Here is a 17,042-nt window from a genome sequence, read left to right as displayed (position 1 = left end):
GCGGAGGTGACTTTACCTCTGTTTGCAAGGACGGAGCGTCCTCGGCCGGTCAGCTGTGGCTGCTGGGGGGTGGCTAGACGCGCCAGCTGAGTGCCTGCCCTACGCGGTCCGCGTCGGATCCCCACCTTAGGACACTTACCGAAAGCCTCACACAGTCCGTCCATGGATGCCAACAACCTACTAGGTTTTCCCCGTAGGGAGTCAGATCCCTCTCCCAGGCATCCGGGCAAGGAAATTATGTCCCGTTTGAAGGGTTGCTGAGCTTACTAGGAACCCACTGAAGTCGCTCAAGTTAAGGGAGGGTTTAGGAAAAGCAATTCCTAAATTCCAGGAGATTCCAGGCCAGGACACAAAGCAAGGCTGGGCCCTGGCAGGCGAGCCCGGGAGAGCAGGTGGTGGCCGTCCCCCGCCTTGCCCACCACAGCCTGGCCGCTCACTGTCCCTGGGTTGCTGGCCGCAGGCGTGTGGCTTTAGCCTGCCCCGCCCCGGATCTGCTGGCCGTGTGAAGGGACTGAGCCTGGAGGTGGGGAATCAGGTCGCTGGGCTCTGAGGCCACCGGGGACCACGGAAGCACAGGTGCAGCTGAGTGACGGGGCAAGTCTGGCAGCGGGGTGGGGGGAGGCGCACGTAGGGGTCCCTCGCAAGGCCGTTGGCGGGGACGCGGCATGTGGTTCCCGAGGCAGCCACATACACGCCGGCAGCCACCGAAGCCCCGGCGCTGGCCCCCTGGGCCTCGTAATCTAGCGGCTTTAGCAGCTCACGGTCCCGCGTTGCTTAATTTTAAAGCCATCGTGGGGTGAACATCAACTGTCCTTTCTGCCCCTTCACTCTACCAGCTGCCTCTTTGAGGAGAACCCTCCTCCTTGGCTGCAAGTTCGACCTTGAGTCTGCCCCCTGTAGCAGGCTTAGGGGGAGGGCCTGCACGTGGTTTGGGGGGCAAGGAGAAGACCCACTGTGCAGACGCCTCACCGATGCCCGCGGAGCCTGTGTCCCGCCGAGGCCGCCCGTCCTGCTAGAAGCGGCCCCTGGCCTGGGAGCCGTCCTCACCTCAGCATCCCTTCGGCCACGTTCAGATAAGCCCTGCCTCTGCGCCCGGAGCGGGGTGAAGTGTCTCGTGCCCTCCGCCCCCCAGCCTGCCTTCCCGGGCTCTGGCATCCGCGTTATCGGGACTCTCCGGAGGGACAGCTGGTTTGTGTTACACGCCGGCTCCCTCCTGCCCCCTGCCTATCTGTCCTGGTTTTAAATAGCTTATCTGAGCAGCTGGACGACCACATGGGCTTATATGGCCTGGGGTGCGTGTTCCCTGAGCCCTGTCCCGGCACCTCCAAAATAGCAGCCAACACCCCCACTCCCCCTCCCCCTGCCCCCCAGGCTGTCTCCGGCTACACATTCCTCCACCGCAGGGCTTGGCTCCTGGGCCGCCCGCGCCTGCTTAAAGCCCTCTCCCCGCCCCGCCCTCACCCAGACCCCGCGAGCGCGGCGGCGTGGACACCGCAGGACCCGTCGTCCGTCGGCAGCTCCCGCTCTGGGTAAGACGCGGGCAGACTCTAGAGAGCGAAGGGGTGTCCTGTGGCCTGGCTCCTCTGTCCCGAGTCCCCGTGTCCGCTCTGAGTGGGTGTCGGAGCTGGGAGGGGCCCCCGTTCCCTCGGGAGCTTCCAAGCTGGTGTTGCAGGGACGGGACCCTGAGACAGGTTTACCGGCCCGCCGTGAGAGGTGGAGACTCGGGTGTGCGTCCTAGACCTGCCCCCGAGGGTCGTGTGGCCGGAAAGTCTTCGCGAGTGGCTCTCCCTCCCTGGGCCTCGGGTGCCTCATTGGTGGGAGGGATAGATAACTTCCGGGCCCCTAAATACATGATGCTCCAACCCACGGGGAACCCCTTGAGGCAGAGGGCCCCTGAGCCTTCCCGGGCAGGGCCTTCTCCACTCCCAGAGAGCGGAGTGAGGCCGTGGTCACCCACGTTGGTCAGCACGGTCCTCGTGACCCAATTCTCTTCCCCCAGAATTCAGAAACTGTCCTGAGGCAGCAGGGACCGGGGACCCCTGGAGGCCCCTCCAGGCAGACGCGGAGTTCATCTGACCTCCCAGACCCCGTGCGGCACCCCGGCCCGGACAGGGCACGGGCTGAGCAACGGGGAGAGACCCCCCGTGGGGAGACCCTTTCACGGGGGTGAACGCAGCTCACGGGGTTAGAGGGTTCACCCTGAGGGCCGCGGCTCCCCACCCCCGGGGCCCCCAGGGAGAGCCCTTGCTCTGAGCTCTGGGGGGAGAACCGTTTCCTCTTCTCCTGGGCACGCTGAAGATACACTGGGGCCAGGGCTACCTGGATCCCTGTGCTGGCGCAGCTGGGAAGCACCTGACCCCCCGAGCTCCTCCTCCGACCCGGGTCTTACAGGACGAGGCCTCCGTCTCTCGGGAAGGATTAAGCTGCCCCCTGCCCCCCCCCCCACTCCCTGCCCCCGGCCCGGCTCTGCGGGTGGGCTAACAGCTGCAGGCTCAGGAAGATGCCAGCTGAATGCAGGGGACAAGGGCTGAGGGATGGGGCCCGCATGCCTCTCTTTTATAGATAGGTTAACGGAGGCCCAGAGAGGTTAAACGGCTCAACGAAGGCCACACCGCAAACGTGGGGTTATAAACCCAGCTCTTTGGACCACGTGGCCAGCGTTCTTTTTGCCTTCTATTGTTTTTGCTTTACTTCCCAAGAGAGGTGATCTCTTGGTTGTGAGGGAGGCTGGCTAGAAATCAGCCTCTGGGGGCAGGTGAGCGCTCAGGTGTGGGCTCTGGTGCCTCGCCTGCCGGGCTCTGGACTGCCTCCCTGCTGGAGCCCTGCCCTGGCCCGTTGCCTTCCGGTCACCAGTCCCCTGGACGGTGGTCTGGGCTGCGTCCTCCCTGCTAAAAGTGCCCCCCCGCCCCGGCCTTGGCGGGCAGGCTATTTTTAGGAGCTGGTTGGTGCCGCAGGGGCAGGGGGAGGTCTCCGGCGGCGCCTGGTGGCTCTCAGCCGGTGGGAAGGCGGGCAGGAGAGGAGAGAGACCCTGAGCCCCAGGCACCATCCCTGGGAACCCTCCTCCCACCCTGGGGGGCTCAGGGAGGGGCTCCCCGGTTCTCAGGCCGTGGGTTCTGGCTACTCCCCCGGGGCTGCAGGCAGTGCTTATCTGGCAGACCCCACCCACCCCGGGCTGGGGCTGCCCCCCCCCCACTCTCCCCATGAGGCTGCGTTTGGAGACCCTCCGGGGTGCGTCTCCGCAGGACACCCTACACATCTGACTTTCCTTCTCACCTCCACGCCCCCTCACACCGGGGAGCCAGCTTCTGTCCAAAGCTCCCTGAGGCCAGTGCCGCCCTCTCTGCCCCACTGACTCCAGACCCCAGCGAGGGGGCTGCGGAAGGGCCTGGCTCGCTGCAGACCTCGCCCTGACCCGGCGGGACTGGGCCGCTGGGGCAGGTTCCGAAGAGCAGCCAGCCCGAGGCTGCGGCGGCGCTGGGTCTGAGGGGGTCTCCTCGCAGAGGGGCCGCAGGGCAGAACTTCATTCAGAACCCCTCAGCCTCAAAGGGGCTGCTCTGTGGAGGACATCACGCCATGCCCTGGAGCTGTGGCTCGCCTCACGTCCACAGATGGGTGCCTGGGGTGGGTCTTGGCCACGACAGCGGACTGTGCAGAGACAGGCGGCTGGGGCGTGGGCCCTGCTCTCCGTGCCCCCGTCACCCGCAGGCTGAGTCAGGAGGTGGTGGCTGCAGTGCTGGGTGCAGGTGAGGCCTCGCATCACCCCGCCCTTCTCCCCCTCAGAGGAGAGGGTACTGAGGCATAGGGAGGTCAATGACCTCTCCAAGGTCACAGGCAAATGCAAGATGGAGCCAGCGTTCAAAGCCAGATCAGTCTCACGGTCAGTCTCCACCCCTCCCTTGGCTTCTCCCCGTCATCGCAGGGAAGTGTCAGCCTGGTCCTCACAGACCCCTGGGCAGGGCAGCCAGGACGCGGGCGCTCTGTCTCCGCTTTGGGAAGACTTCCCCAACACTCAGCTGATGGAAAAGGGTTCAAGTCCTGATTTTCTGTTCCTAGTGCAGTGGGGGGAGAATCTCAAAATGAACAATTCCCCGGAGAACCTCCACTGAGTCAGACTCTCTATCGAGACAGTGGTTGATTAACACGCCGTTGTGAGAAATGACACAGGCCCCAGCACACCGCCCAGTGTCCCCCGGGGGGAACACTTGCACGATCAGGTGCAAATCACAGCCGGGACACGGAAGCTCCATCCATGATCTACTTGGATTCCCTGCTCTGCTTGACTCTGTGTGTGTGTGTGTGTGAGTGTGCAAGAGTGTGTGTGAGTGACTGAGAGCATGAGAGTGTGAGTGTATGAGTGTGCGAGAGTGCGTGTGTGCGTGTGAGAGTGCAAGGGTGTGCGAGAATGTGTGTGAGTGTGCGAGTGTGTGAGTGTGAGCGTGTGTGAGGTGTGTGCGAGATTGTGAGAGTGTGAGTGTGAGCGTGTGTGAGTGTGAGTGTGCGAGAGTGTGTGTGAGTGTGAGGGAGTGTGTGAGTGTGTGCGCAAGACTGTGAGAGTGTGTGTGTGTTGTGCGAGAGTGTGAGTGTGAGCGTGTGTGTGTGTGAGAGTGAGTGTTAGTGTGCAAGAGTGTGAGCGTGTGTGTGACTGAGAGCATGAGTGTGAGTGTATGAGTGAGTGTGCGAGAGTGAGTGTGAGTGTGTGCGAGAGTGCGGGTGAGGTGTGTGCGAGTGTGTGGTGTGTGTGCGAGAGTGAGTGTGAGTGTGCGAGAGTGTGTGAGTGTGTGCGCGTGTGAAATTGCCTCCCGTGTTAGCCTGTGTCAGCCCGAGGACCCACCGCCGCGCTCGGGCTGCGCAGCGGGTGTGCTTCATGCGCCGTTCCTGCCACGCCACCGGCCCCAGCCTCCCATGACCGGGAAGCACCACCTGTGCATTCCTATGACTTCGCCATGTCAGGAACGTTACGTCCATGGAACCACGTGCCGTGGCTTTTCCTCCCCCAGTAATTCCCCGGAGAGTCGTCTGGGGTGTCGGCTGCACCCCGTTTGTTCCCCTTGGGGCCGAGTCGTCGTCCCCGCGTCCTGGGCCGCTCCCGGGGGAGACCGCGTGGACGGGGGAGGGGGTGCTGCCCCCCTGGTCCCTGGGGAGGCTTAGAGCCCTGCTCAGGGACCCGCGACGTGAAGCAGGTGTCGCCGTGCCCCCGACAGAGGAGGGCGCGGGCTCTGCTGCGGTCCCGGGCGGGTAAGGGGCGGGAGGGCGGAGTCTCGGGCGGACGGCGGGCCCGGCCGTCCACGCGCCCTGACTCTTTCTCTCTCCAGAGGGAAGTGGAGACCATGTCGGACCTGGAGGAGGCGGTGGACGAGTACGAGGAGTGAGTACGGGGTCCTGTCGCGGTGCCGTCCCCTCCGTCCCCTCGTGCACCTGGCCAAACAGTCGTCTCCTGGCAGCGAGGGGGTGCCCAGGGAGCACACGGATGCAGGCCCGGCGTGGACCCCGGGGACCTCCCTCCTGGGCATGGAGGGTGGAGGGGCTGTGCCCGCCTGTGCGGACTCGGACCCGGGTGGAGGGGGTGGGCCGAGCACAGGGACCAGCCTCTGAGCCGGTTTCCTGGGGAGGATGGGAGGCGGCTGGACTAGAGGCTGGGCCGGGCCAGGCTGTGTGGGTGGGCAGGGCGGGCCGGCTCTAGGACCCAGTGAGGGTAGAAACTGGGGTCCGCGTCGGGAAAAGGCCAGGGTGCGGGGTGCGGGTGCGGGGTGCACGTGCGGGGCGTGCCGTGCTCCTGACAGCTTCTCCCCTGGCGCCGCAGGGAGCAGGAAGGTAAGCACACGCCTTGGCTCGCTGGGCAGAAGGACAGCCTGGTTAGAAACGGCCGGCTCTCCTCTCCTCTCTGTGCTCGCGCCTCCTCCCCTGAGCGGAAGGAGCTGTGGAAGGTACGCGGGGCGGGGCGGCGGCAGGAGGGGCGGGAGTGGGGGGAGCACGTGGTCCCCGCCCCTCGCTCTCCGCTGAGCAAAGACCCTCCACCAGCCCCGGCTCCTAAGCGGGGTCCGCCCTCACCCTGGCGCTCCGGGCTCAGGGCAAAAGCCTGAAACCTGGCTCTGCCGCCCGCCAGCTTGTTCACACAGAATCACTGCTTTTTCCCAATTAATTATTGTTGCTTTTTTCCTCTAATTTCTTTTTACCACGTGAAGTTTTAAATGCACATAAAAGTAGCACAGGTAGAACAGTGCACCCCCTCCTGCACCCGTCACGCAACGCATCAACCATCAGCCCAGGGCCTTCCTTGTCTCGCCTGCTCCGCCTCCGGTCGGCACTGTAGAGCACACGGCCCCAGACCTCCCCGCACCGCACGCTTCCGCGGTTCGGCATGAACCTCTGAAAGAGAAGCACTCTGTACAGAACACAACCACGGTGCCATGATCACACCTCAAAACGTTCCATTTAATACTTTTCCAAATGAGACTGCGAAGGTGTTCAGGTATCTGAGACCCGTCGTATAGACGTGAAGAGGGCGACCTGGCGAAGGGCCACTCTGACCCTGGGAGCGTCTCCCTTCCTGCCCTTTGTTGGCCGTCACGATCCCCTCCGCAGCGTGGTGCCCTTCTCCCTGGGAGCACCTAACCTTCCCTTCCTCCTGAGTGCTTGACACGTGCAAGGGGTCAAGAGGCCTCCCTCCGTCCCCACCGCGCCCCCAGACGGCCCAGCGTGGCCCTGGGGCCCTTAGGCTTCTGCACCCCAGACAGGACGGAGCCCGTTCCTCAGAGGCTCAGCAGGTCCTCAGAAGCATCGTGTCGGCGCGCGGCGCGTGGCCGTCGGCAGGAGGGTCTCTGGGAGGTCCCGGGGAGAGCCGGGGGGCTCGGGAGCTGCCCCTTGTTCCCGGCTCTTCTGGGGAAGGTGGGGGTCCCTTGCACACTTGAGGCTGTTCCAGGGGTGCCTGTCAGAGGGGAGACAGAGACACTCACAAGAGAGGCGCGGGTGGGGGAGCTCGGGGTCCGCTCTCAAGGAGCGTCGCCCAGGTCAGAGGCTATTTGAATCTTTTTTGAATCGAAACTCGAGCTCCGCCTTCTCCTGTGTTTCCCGCACAGACTCTCCATACGGTGGGTTTTCCTTTGCTTTGGAGGATTTACCAGCTCCTGACAATGGGCTTTGGGGGGTGAGGTTTGAGCCACAGACTCTGGACGCGGCACCAATCTGCCTGCTACACACAGTAGGATTCGGCTGTGAATTAACCACAATTCTGGGCTGTGGTGGGCTGAGTCCCTGTAGCATCCGCCCTGCTGGAGGTGTCTCGTGGGTCCCCGAGAGGCTCCTTCGGGGTAGGGACGTGGAGGCGTCTGGCGGGAGTGCGTTGTTCCCACTCTGGGGCCTCTGTCCCCTCGAGAGGAGATGGAGGCCCTGCGGTCTGGAGGCAGGAACTGGCCTGTTACCCTGGGTGCCCCCATGGCCGGGCACAGCCTAGCGTCACTGAGAAGGGAGTACAGTTATGTCCATTCTGTTGACCCTGAGGCTCAGGGAAGCCGCCAGAGCGGGCCTCCCAAGTCGCTAGGAAGTGGTGGGTCAGGGCCTGGGGCTCCACCGCCCACACCTGCGCCTACACCACCGCGCCCTCCTCTCCTGCCCCGTCCTCCGGCTCCCAGGCTAACCTGTCCTGCTTCTCCCCTCGCGGACCTCAGAAGAGGAGGCCTGGAGAGAGGACGGGACAGTAGTGCGGCTTTGCCTGTCGTCCCGCGCTGCACCCTCCCCGCGCTGGGGTGGGGGCTGGTCCAGTCTGGTCAGTCCCTCATCCCGCTCCAAGTCCAGGCTCCAGAGGGGACGGATGTCCATCCCTGCTGCACACAGTGTCCTGTGCTGGCCCCTCCGTCTGAGTGGACGGGCCCCCAGGAAGGGTGGCTGGGGTGGGAGGGGCCTGGGGACCAAGGTATCGGGAGAGGGGCGGGGCAGGGGGCGGGGGGCTGGAAGTAGCCCGGGCAGAGAGGACGTGATGTCAGCCTGAAAATGTGCTCCTCGCGGCCGGGGCGGAGCAGGGCAGGGGAGACTCAGCCCGAATGTTAGGAGGAACTTTCTCAACGTGACATCTGAGGGTGCGGAGGCGGCCGGGGGGCCCTCCAGGGGGTGCCGGGGGCCCCCTGGGCCAGGTGGGACCTGAAGCCTCACGCGGGGTGGGAGAGGTGTTAACAAGATGGCCGGAAGGTGGGCCCCACGCCTGGCCAGGTCCTTGCTGGCCAGCCCCCCCCCCACCCCTTCTGGAAGGGTCGTCTTTGAGGTGAGGGTCCTGCAGGGATCAGGGAAGAGGCCTCTCCGGGCCTCAGGGAGGACTCAGACCGAGGACACGCGCGGAGGCAGGGGGCGCGGAAGCCGAGGGTGGCGGCCGAGGGTTCCGTGCTGGCCTCCCCCACCCCCAGGCTCCCCCCGCCCACCCGCCGGCGGCTGCCACGTGTCCGCCCTCCCGCAAGGACATCAGCAGCGCCTGCTGCAGGCAGGGCCCCGTGCTGGCGCCGCGCCGTCTAACCTCTGTCCATCCACGCCAGTGCCTCGCAGGGAGGGTCCACGCCCTGCCAAGCAAGTGGGTGAAACAGACCCCCCGCCCCGACTCTCTGGACGGTGCCCGCGTCCGGGTGCGGGCCGCTCCTCCACCGCACGCAGTCCTGCTTCGGTGCCTTTCAGATACAGACGAAGGCGCTCCAGGGCCCGCGTCCTGGACGGGCCGGGCGCTCCCCCGAGCCCTGCGGTGCCGCGTCGGGGAACGGGGTGGGGAGGGGGGCTGAGTCGGACAGAAGGCACCTGCAGACAGCCCCCACGCCTTCCCTGGTGCCGCCTGGCACCCGCCTGGCCCCCCCAGGGCCTCCAGCTACAGGGCGGGCCTCCAGGCCCCAGAGGCAAGTTGCAAACAGGACTCTGGGCAGACGTTCTCTGTGAAGGAGCAGGTAGGACGTGTTTTAGGCGTTGTGGCCTCCTGGTCCCCGTGGAAGCCACTCAGCTCTGCGGCAGCGTGAGCACAGCCTGGGCCGCGTGGAACGAGGCTTGCGGCTGTGCTCCAATAAAACTTTATTTAGAAACAGTCTGGGCGCCAGCCGGGCCATAGTTTGCCGATTCTGGTTTAAACCAAGAGCAGAGCAGCCTCTGTCTGTCACGTGTCACCCCCACGTTCATCGGGCACCTGGATGTCCCTGGCCCCCCCCCGCACCTGCTGGCATGAGCGTGCTCACTGTGTCTGCTTTGCTTCTCCAGAGCAGGAGGAGGCAGTGGAAGAAGAGGCTGGAGGCGAGGCTGAGGCTGAGGAGGCCAACGCCGAAGGTGAGGCTCCGCCCGGGGTGAGGGTGGCCAGAGCCCCAGATTCACTCCTTCGGCAGCAAGAAATCCGCCTGGACGGAGCGCTGCGGCCTGGGCGGCTGTGCGTCCTGTCGGGCCTCAGCCCTCGGCCGGCCCGTCAGTAAACACTGGCCACGTGCTCCTCTCGTGCCAGGCAGTCTTGGACCCGGGCGGGTGCAGACAGACAGCTCCTGGACCCCAGACTCCCGCAGGGCACACTTGGCTGAGGACCTGGTTGGGGGAGGCTCTTGGCAGGGGGCTCGATCTTGGAACCAGGACCTTTACTGACTTCTCACACTTTGTTTAGAAGATGGAGAAGAAGAGGAAGGGAAGGAGGCTGAAGGTGAGGCCTGCTGGGCACTGGGACGAGGTGCTGGGGGACCGGGAGCCCCTCTAGCCATTGTTGGGGAGACTCGGGGGAGGCAGGGGAGAGGCGGGGGTGGAGGAGGACAGAACTCGGCGACCATGTGTGTTTGGAGGTTGGGCTCCTCCTTCCAGAGGAATTGCCTCGGTGGTGCCCAGGGGGAGAGGGGCCGATGTCCAGGGCCCAGCCTGGGCAGGGCCGTGGCCACAGCCACTTCTGCACACGAGGCTCCTGGGTGAGCCACTCAAGGCTGTGGCGTCTGGGGGATGAGATCCCAGGCCTGGGTGGCCCGTGGGGTGGGTCACTGCTGTGGTCACTGTTGGCCTGCGGCCTTCGCCAGGGGCCCATGTGGCCCCGGTCACGCCTCTGCAGGGGTGCAGCCAGTGGGACTTGGGATCACCAGCTACCCGGTCCTGGGCTGCCAGGGGGTCTGGGGACATCAGAGACTCAGGAGGGGACTCTGGGGCCAGGAACCCCAGGGACCGTGCCCCGGAGCCCTGCTCACTGAGGCCAGCGCTGAGAGGGCTGTGCGTGTATCCCCAAGCCATCCCGGGGAGTGGCTCCGAGAGGGAGCTCGGGGTTTGCGGCCCTGCAGATTAGTCCTTTGGGGGCTCCTGCAACCCAGGGCCGGGAGAGACCCACAGGTGGATGGGGAGACGGAGGCCCACAGGTGCCTGGCTCATCGAGGCAGGGTGGGACCAGATACAGGCCTCCTGACCCGTGGTCCTGTGCTCTCCTCCTCAGATGGCCCGACGGAGGAGTCCAAGCCCAAGCCCAGGTGAGTGCGAAGCCCTGGGAGCAGAGGGCCCGTGAGGTTGGATGGCCGGGGCAGGACCGAAGTGCACGGTGGCACCGTTGGCACGGGCTGGGGGTGCGGCAGGCGCAGACCACCATGCACGGTTGTACAGGTTGTGTACTGCACAAGAGTCTCTGTCGTCTGCTGCTGGGGTGTGCGGGTGTGTGGGGGCCTTGGGGGCTGAAGTCCACCCTCACTGCGTCCCCAACTCCGTGCCCCGCCCTGGTCAGCACTACATCCATCTGGAGGAAAGGGCTGGACTAGCGGTCGCCCTGGGCAGACACCCTCTCCGACCCCACAGGAGAGCTAGGACACTGTCCTTGGTGGCTGAGGTGGGCCCTGGGGAAAGAGGGAAGACAATTCAGGGAGGCAAGCAGTGAACGCGTGTCAGCCTCGGCGTGCGGCTTCAGTCACACAGGGCCACACCTGTGACACCGCCTGGGGGCTCTGGGTGCTGGGTGGGGTGGGGGTTTCGGGAATGCCACCCATGCCAGCACACGCAGCAGCCCTCCTGCCGGAGGGGATGGTCTGGAACGAGCCCAGCCGGCGCCAGCCCCTCCCTGACCCTGCCGGTGCGGACACCGCAGAGTCTCAGCCCAGCCCCACACGGCGGGGGGTGGACGAGACCGAGGCCCGGCGCCCGGACCCGGAGGCGCTCCGCGAGGGGTTGGGGGGACCAGCTGTGGCCTCCTGGGCTCCTGGGGAGGTCCCACGACCGGAGGGCAGCCTAGCTGTCACCTGTCGCAGCCTCTCTACTTCCTGGCTGTGTGGTTTTGAGCAAAGCGCTACATCTCTGAGCTTGGGTTTTCTTGAACAAGGTGAGTGGTTCCTACTCTGTGGGTAAATGTGAGGGCACGTGTGGACGCTGCAGGGCCCCGGTGCCGAGTGGGCGTGGGGACTCCCGTGTGGACGCCGTGCCCGTGCCACCGTGCTGGTGGCTGGGGCGTGGTCGTTTCTGCAGGGCGGAGAGGACGCGGCCCACCCAGGCACCGCAGCGCCTCGGCCCCGGGAGGGCTCGGCGCTCACGCCTCCTTCTGCCCACCAGGCTGTTCATGCCCAACCTGGTGCCACCCAAGATCCCCGATGGGGAGAGAGTGGACTTCGACGTGAGTAGGGGCTTCGGGAAGGGCAGGGCCCCCGGGGGAGACCTCAGGCCCGCCTGGCGGGGGGGTCCCGGGCGGAGGGCGCACAGCACCGGCCAGCAGCCTGGGCTTGGCCCCCGGTGCCCCCCCCGCGCTGTGGCCAGGACCCCCCCCTTGCGTGGGGGGTGGTCAGCCTCTGAGCCCTGCCCCCACCAGGACATCCACCGGAAGCGCATGGAGAAGGACCTGAACGAGCTGCAGACGCTGATCGAAGCGCATTTCGAGAACCGCAAGAAGGAGGAGGAGGAGCTGGTCTCCCTCAAAGACAGGATCGTGGGTGTCGGGCCCCCACCCTGGGTGGCCGGGAGCGGGTCCAGAGCCCCCGAGGCCGCACGGTGGTCTCTCCCCCCCGCACCCCCCGCAGGGCCGAGCTGCATCACCCCCTGCCCGTGGGGCACACCCCCATCACTGGAGGGATGAGGGGGTGACCTCCATCCCGTTCCCCCGGGGACACGGGCTGTTGGGATTCCTGTTTCCTCTCCACCCCGCCCTGTGCCGCGTGGCCGGCAGCGGGGCTTGACCTCTCTGGGCCGGCGCCGGGCCGCGGCCAGGCGGGCGGAGGGTCGGGCCCACAGCCAGCCTGCTCTGCCCCCCGCGCCCCACCCCGCAGGAGAAGCGGCGGGCAGAGCGCGCGGAGCAGCAGCGCATCCGGACGGAGCGGGAGAAGGAGCGGCAGGCCCGCCTGGCCGTGAGTGCGCCCGCCCGGCCCCTGCTCCCTCGGGGCTCAGTCGGGGGCGGGGCGGCGCGCTAGACAGAGGAGCGCCTGGTGTTTAAAGACCCCCACCCCAGCGCGCCCCCGGCGGGGCCCTTCCGCAGCAGTGCCCCCCGTCGCCAGAGCCCCTGGCCTGCGGCTGGCGGGGCCTCGTCACAACGCCATTCATCCAGTCCCTCTTCGCTGGCCGATTAACTCCAGCACCAGCCCCGAGCCGGGGGTGCCCTCCACTCTCAGGACGCTCTGCTGGGCCAGGAAGAGCACCAGCGCCAGCCCAGAATCGGGCGTCCAGCCCCGCCCCTAATCCCCTCTCTCCCTGCCGGAAACCAGGAGGAGAGGGCCCGGCGAGAGGAGGAGGAGAACCGGAGGAAGGCTGAGGACGAGGCCCGGAAGAAGAAGGCTCTGTCCAACATGATGCATTTCGGAGGCTACATCCAGAAGGTGGGGAGCCTGGGGCGCCCTGTGTCGCGAGGAGCCCCTGCAGCGCACAGAGTGTGCGCGGGGTCCCGGAACATGTGCCCAGCCGCTGCTGGGAGACAGAGTCCTCGCGCCCAGACCGGAGCTGGCTCGCGCCCAGCTGGCTTTCCCTGGGAGGGGCGGCTGGGGTGGGGTCTGCGGGCGGAGCCCAGAGCGCCACTGCTCCTCCCAGCCCTGGCCCGCTGGGCGCTGGTGGAGCCGGCAGGCCCTGTGCCCGTCGCACATCCGCCGTGTGTGGGGCCTCGTGAACCCTAAGCCTCAGTCTGCTCATCTGTAAAACGGGGTTAAGGCTGTTTGCCCGCCTGCTCTGGGAGGCCCAGAGGCGCTGCCCTAGGAAGCAGCTAAGTGCTGCCTAGACGCGGCTGGCTTCCTCCCGGGAGCTGCCCGCCCCGCGTCCTCGTGCTGGTGTCCACCTCCACCAGGTACTCCACTCCCAGGGGAGGGGAAATGGGAAGTTGATTTTCTCCGTGCAGCGGACACATCAGAACATATTCTTAGATCTCCACGTCCCCAGCTCAGAACTGGGCCAGCCCCCCAGCCTCTGCCCGCCACGGTGACCCTAGAGCAGGGTCCTGCGGTCAAACCGCCCCTGCCCCAACCCGGACGCATGTGCAGGGACCGAGGTCGCCCGGGGAGCGGGCAGCTGAAGCCTCTCCTCCCCGTGCCCCCGCTCCCCGTCTCTGTTGCTGTTTGCACCTTTCTCTCTGGGTTTTCCTCTCGCCGTGCTGGCTCTGCAGGCGCAGGTGGGTACCAGTCCTCAGGCCCTCCTCCTCCTCCTCCTCCTCGTTTGGGAGCCCCGGGAGGGAAGGCGCCGGGCTGGAGGGAGGCGTGGGGAGGCAGGGCCCAGGGAGCCCCGGCCGTGCCTCGGGAGCCCAGGTGGCCGATGGCCTGGGTGTCGCAGGAGGAGGCGGGTGAGCACGGGCCCCCCGCGGGCCGAGCCTCTCTCCCGCTGGGTCTGGGGGTGCGGGGACAGGAGGGGTGTTCTCTAGCCCACTCCCCGGCTCCTCACCCCCTGCAGACGGAGCGTAAGAGTGGGAAGAGGCAGACGGAGCGGGAGAAGAAGAAGAAGATCCTGGCCGAGAGGAGGAAGGTGCTGGCCATCGAGCACCTGAATGAAGAGCAGCTGAGGTGGGGCCGCGCCTGGCGAGGAGGGCAGGGGCGGGGCTCGCGTGTGCCGCCAGGGGGCGCCGCTGCCCCACGCGTGCCCGCGGCGGCCCCGACGGGACGGGGAGGCCCGACCCGGCTGCCCTCCCCACGCGCCCGGAGGCGGCGTGTCCCCTCCCCACGCGGCGGGGCTTTGTCCTGGCGGCCCTGGCGGCCCGTCCTGAGGGTGCGGGGGCCCCGGCAGGCCTGGGGGGAGGAGGGCCGGGCCCTGGGCTGGGGCGGGGCGGGGCGGGGATGGGGGTGGGCGGGGCCCTTCTTTACCGCCCCGCCCCCCGCCGCCCCGGCCTGCGCAGGGAGAAGGCCAAGGAGCTGTGGCAGAACGTCTACGACCTGGAGGCCGAGAAGTTCGACCTGCAGGAGACGTTCAAGCAGCAAAAATATGAGGTGACCAGGCCGCCGCCCCCTGCTCTGCCGCCCACCCCGTCGTCCCGCTCACCTGCCCCGCCTGCCGGGCTCGGCGCCCACCGCCGGGCTGCGCTGGTGCTTCTGGGGGCTGAGGGGTCTCCGGGGCTGCGCAGACGCCTCCCGGGGTGCCAGCCCCGGGGTCTCCCACGTCCGTGAGGCAGCGGCCCCGCGCACGGAGCACGCGCGGGGCCGGGACGCGCAGGCCAAGCCTCCGGGGCGGGGGTGCCCTCCAGAGACGCCGCCGCTTCCCTCCTCCGCGCTTTCCCGGGGCCGGGCGTGGGGTCCAGGGAGAGGTGGCGGGCTCCCAGCAGCACAGATACCAGGCGAGGGCCCGGCTGAGCCCGCGGCTCCTGCCCACCCTGAGACACCGGCCCCCGGGCCCTGAGCCGAGGGTGCCAACGTCACTGTCTCTTTCCTCCTCTTCTTACAGATCAACGTCCTCCGGAACAGGATCAATGACAACCAGAAAGTGTGAGCGCCGAGCTCCGTCCCTCCCCCGCCCCTCCCCCCCCTTCCTCCTCTCCTGGAGGGTCAGAAAGCTCCCCCACCATCACCGCCATGCAGGGCTGCCCTGCGTCCCGTCTGACGGGGCCCTGCTTCTCCTGCAGCTCCAAGACCCGAGGGAAGGCCAAGGTCACCGGGCGCTGGAAGTAGAGGGCAGCCTCCTCAGAGGCCGAGCCTCCTTCTCCCAGGACCTGCTTCTCAGCGTGTCCCTGCCCTGCCCACCCCGACTCCTGGGGTCCTGTGGGACCAGAGGCTGACATCCCCACAGGCCAGGAGCCGGCCCCGCTGGAAGCCGCACTCCTGCCCGACCCCCCACGCCACGCCCATCCCAGCCAGTAATAAAGGCCACACGCACACACGGCACTCCTGTCACGTCTCTTCAGAGGGAGAGAAACTGAGGCACACTGCCCTCCCATGGACGCGGGGCAGACAGCAGCCCTTAGGGACACAGGCCCCAAGGGACACAGGCCCCTAGGGACACAGGCCCTTAGGGACACAGGCCCCAAGGGACACAGGCCCCTAGGGACACAGGTCCTTAGGGACACAGACCCCTAGGGACACAGGCCCTTTTGCCTGCTCCCGGCGCAGGGCCCGGTCTGGGATGCCTGTGGTTTCCCCAGCCGGGGCTGCAGAGCAGAGAGGCTGTGATGGGAGGCCCTCGTGGCACCTGTCGCCCCCAGGCGAGCGCTGGGGAGAGACCACCCAGGGATAGCTCTGTGCCGGCGCTTTCTTCCCGGGAGGGCAGGGCGCCCTTGAGGGGGAAGGAGGCTGGTTTCAGGGGGCGGCGACTCGGGCCTCAGAGGCCTGGGCCCGTCTGGATGCCCTGGCTACCCCCCCCCCACCATCTGGGTGTCCTCTTGGGCTTGAACCGCGAGCTGGGGCCACGGGGCGCCTGAGCTGAAGGGGGCAGGGCCCTGGTCCCGTCGGCAGAGGACGTGGAAGCCGTGTGGGACGGGGGCTGCCTGCTCTCTGGGGTCCCCCGAATGCAGCTCACGCCCACCCAGGCTGTCCCTCCGCCCGGGGGTCCTCCACTCAGTTCTCACTCCTCCCCCCGGAAGGGGCTCCACCCTTTTCCAGGCAGAGCAAGTGCGCTTCTCCCTGCTCTGCACCCCTGGACCCCGTAACGGTCACAGTCACACCGCCTCCTGGGCACGGCGGGCGAACGTCCTGTCCCTGGGGCATCGCCCCTCCACTCCTGAGCACCTGTGGTAGATGCAGGAGACGCCGAGACGAAGAGGCCACGGCCCCGGGCACCTGGGAGGGGCGGAGCCTGGGGTCTTGGCCTCATTTCTTATTCATTCACTCATTCGTTCAGTAAATATCTCCTGGGCGCTGATTATGTGCTGGGCGCCGTGCCGGGCAGGGGTGCTGTTATTAGACAGGCCCACTGCTGCCCTCTGGAGCTCACAGCCTGGTGTGGGAGAGACATGGCAACAGAAAGTTCCAGCTCTGCGTGAGAGCAGGGGTGCACGGGGGCCGGGGCAGCACAGACCAGGGGCACCTGGCCTGGCCCTGGCAGGCAGGAGGGCTTTCTGGAAGAAAGGGTGTCCTCATCAGGCCCCAGAGGGTGAGGGGGAGAAAGTCGGGGGGTGCGGGCAGGGAGGGAGGGAAGGGGTCGCACAGACAAGGCAGCGAGGGCCAGCCTGGCGTGTTCACAGAGCCCAGGGACTTGTGGTGGGAGACAGGAGGACCCCCTGCACCAGCCCAGAAGTGCAGGGAGGCCGGTGGCAGGACCTTGGGCCTATGGGGGGCTCTCACCACTTCCCCGGGAGACCCACCGGCGCTCCTGGGCCGCCCCCCCGCCACGATCCCCAGTGGACAGCTGAGTCAGTGTCCCAGCCCCTCCCCCGTCATGGGGCCCCTCAGTCCTGCCACCCCCGGACACCAGAGAGAGGGGCATTGAGCCCAGAAGTGGACACCACGTTTCCAGGCACCACGAAGTCCCCACAGGGCTCTGCCTCCTGTGTGCCAGCATCTCCCCAGAGCAGCAGGACGGAATAATGGTGAGGTCTCGGTCCCGAGCCCAGCGTCTCTCCCGACAGTGTCCTTGAGACCGCCCCCTGCTCCAGTGGACGCGGTCTCACCTCCAGAAACCCCACCCAAAGGTGGACGCAAGGGCAGCCTGGCTGTCTTACTCTGAGCCTCCCTGAGGCCAGGTCCCGCTTCTCCCTTCTCCTG

At 67.0% G+C, this 17,042-nt stretch overlaps 1 protein-coding gene across 1 annotated transcript; it reads left to right on the top strand.

The window, feature by feature from the left end:
* Nucleotides 1-1,480: 1,480 nt before the first annotated feature.
* On the top strand, nt 1,481-15,215 carry TNNT2 (troponin T2, cardiac type). Its single transcript, XM_057729025.1, has 16 exons — nt 1,481-1,529; nt 5,313-5,365; nt 5,801-5,811; nt 5,907-5,924; nt 9,220-9,285; nt 9,608-9,643; nt 10,409-10,442; nt 11,506-11,566; nt 11,759-11,875; nt 12,213-12,290; nt 12,645-12,755; nt 13,529-13,534; nt 13,810-13,919; nt 14,249-14,339; nt 14,791-14,831; nt 14,969-15,215. The coding sequence occupies exons 2-16, from the start codon at nt 5,328-5,330 to the stop codon at nt 15,012-15,014; spliced, it is 864 nt and encodes a 287-aa protein (XP_057585008.1). The 5' UTR covers nt 1,481-1,529; nt 5,313-5,327; the 3' UTR covers nt 15,015-15,215.
* The last annotated feature ends 1,827 nt before the right edge of the window (nt 15,216-17,042 follow it).

Source organism: Hippopotamus amphibius, chromosome 3 (assembly GCF_030028045.1).
Source record: "Hippopotamus amphibius kiboko isolate mHipAmp2 chromosome 3, mHipAmp2.hap2, whole genome shotgun sequence".
Taxonomy (NCBI): domain Eukaryota; kingdom Metazoa; phylum Chordata; class Mammalia; order Artiodactyla; family Hippopotamidae; genus Hippopotamus; species Hippopotamus amphibius.
This window is presented reverse-complemented; position numbering and strand designations above follow the sequence as displayed.

Bases quoted from the DNA above. Each gene is read 5' to 3' on its own strand.
- TNNT2 (XM_057729025.1), top strand. From the start codon at position 5,328: ATGTCGGACCTGGAGGAGGCGGTGGACGAGTACGAGGA. The intron at 11,567-11,758 runs GTGAGTAGGGGC...TGCCCCCACCAG, and splicing joins GGGAGAGAGTGGACTTCGAC to GACATCCACCGGAAGCGCAT. The intron at 13,920-14,248 runs GTGGGGCCGCGC...CGGCCTGCGCAG, and splicing joins CTGAATGAAGAGCAGCTGAG to GGAGAAGGCCAAGGAGCTGT.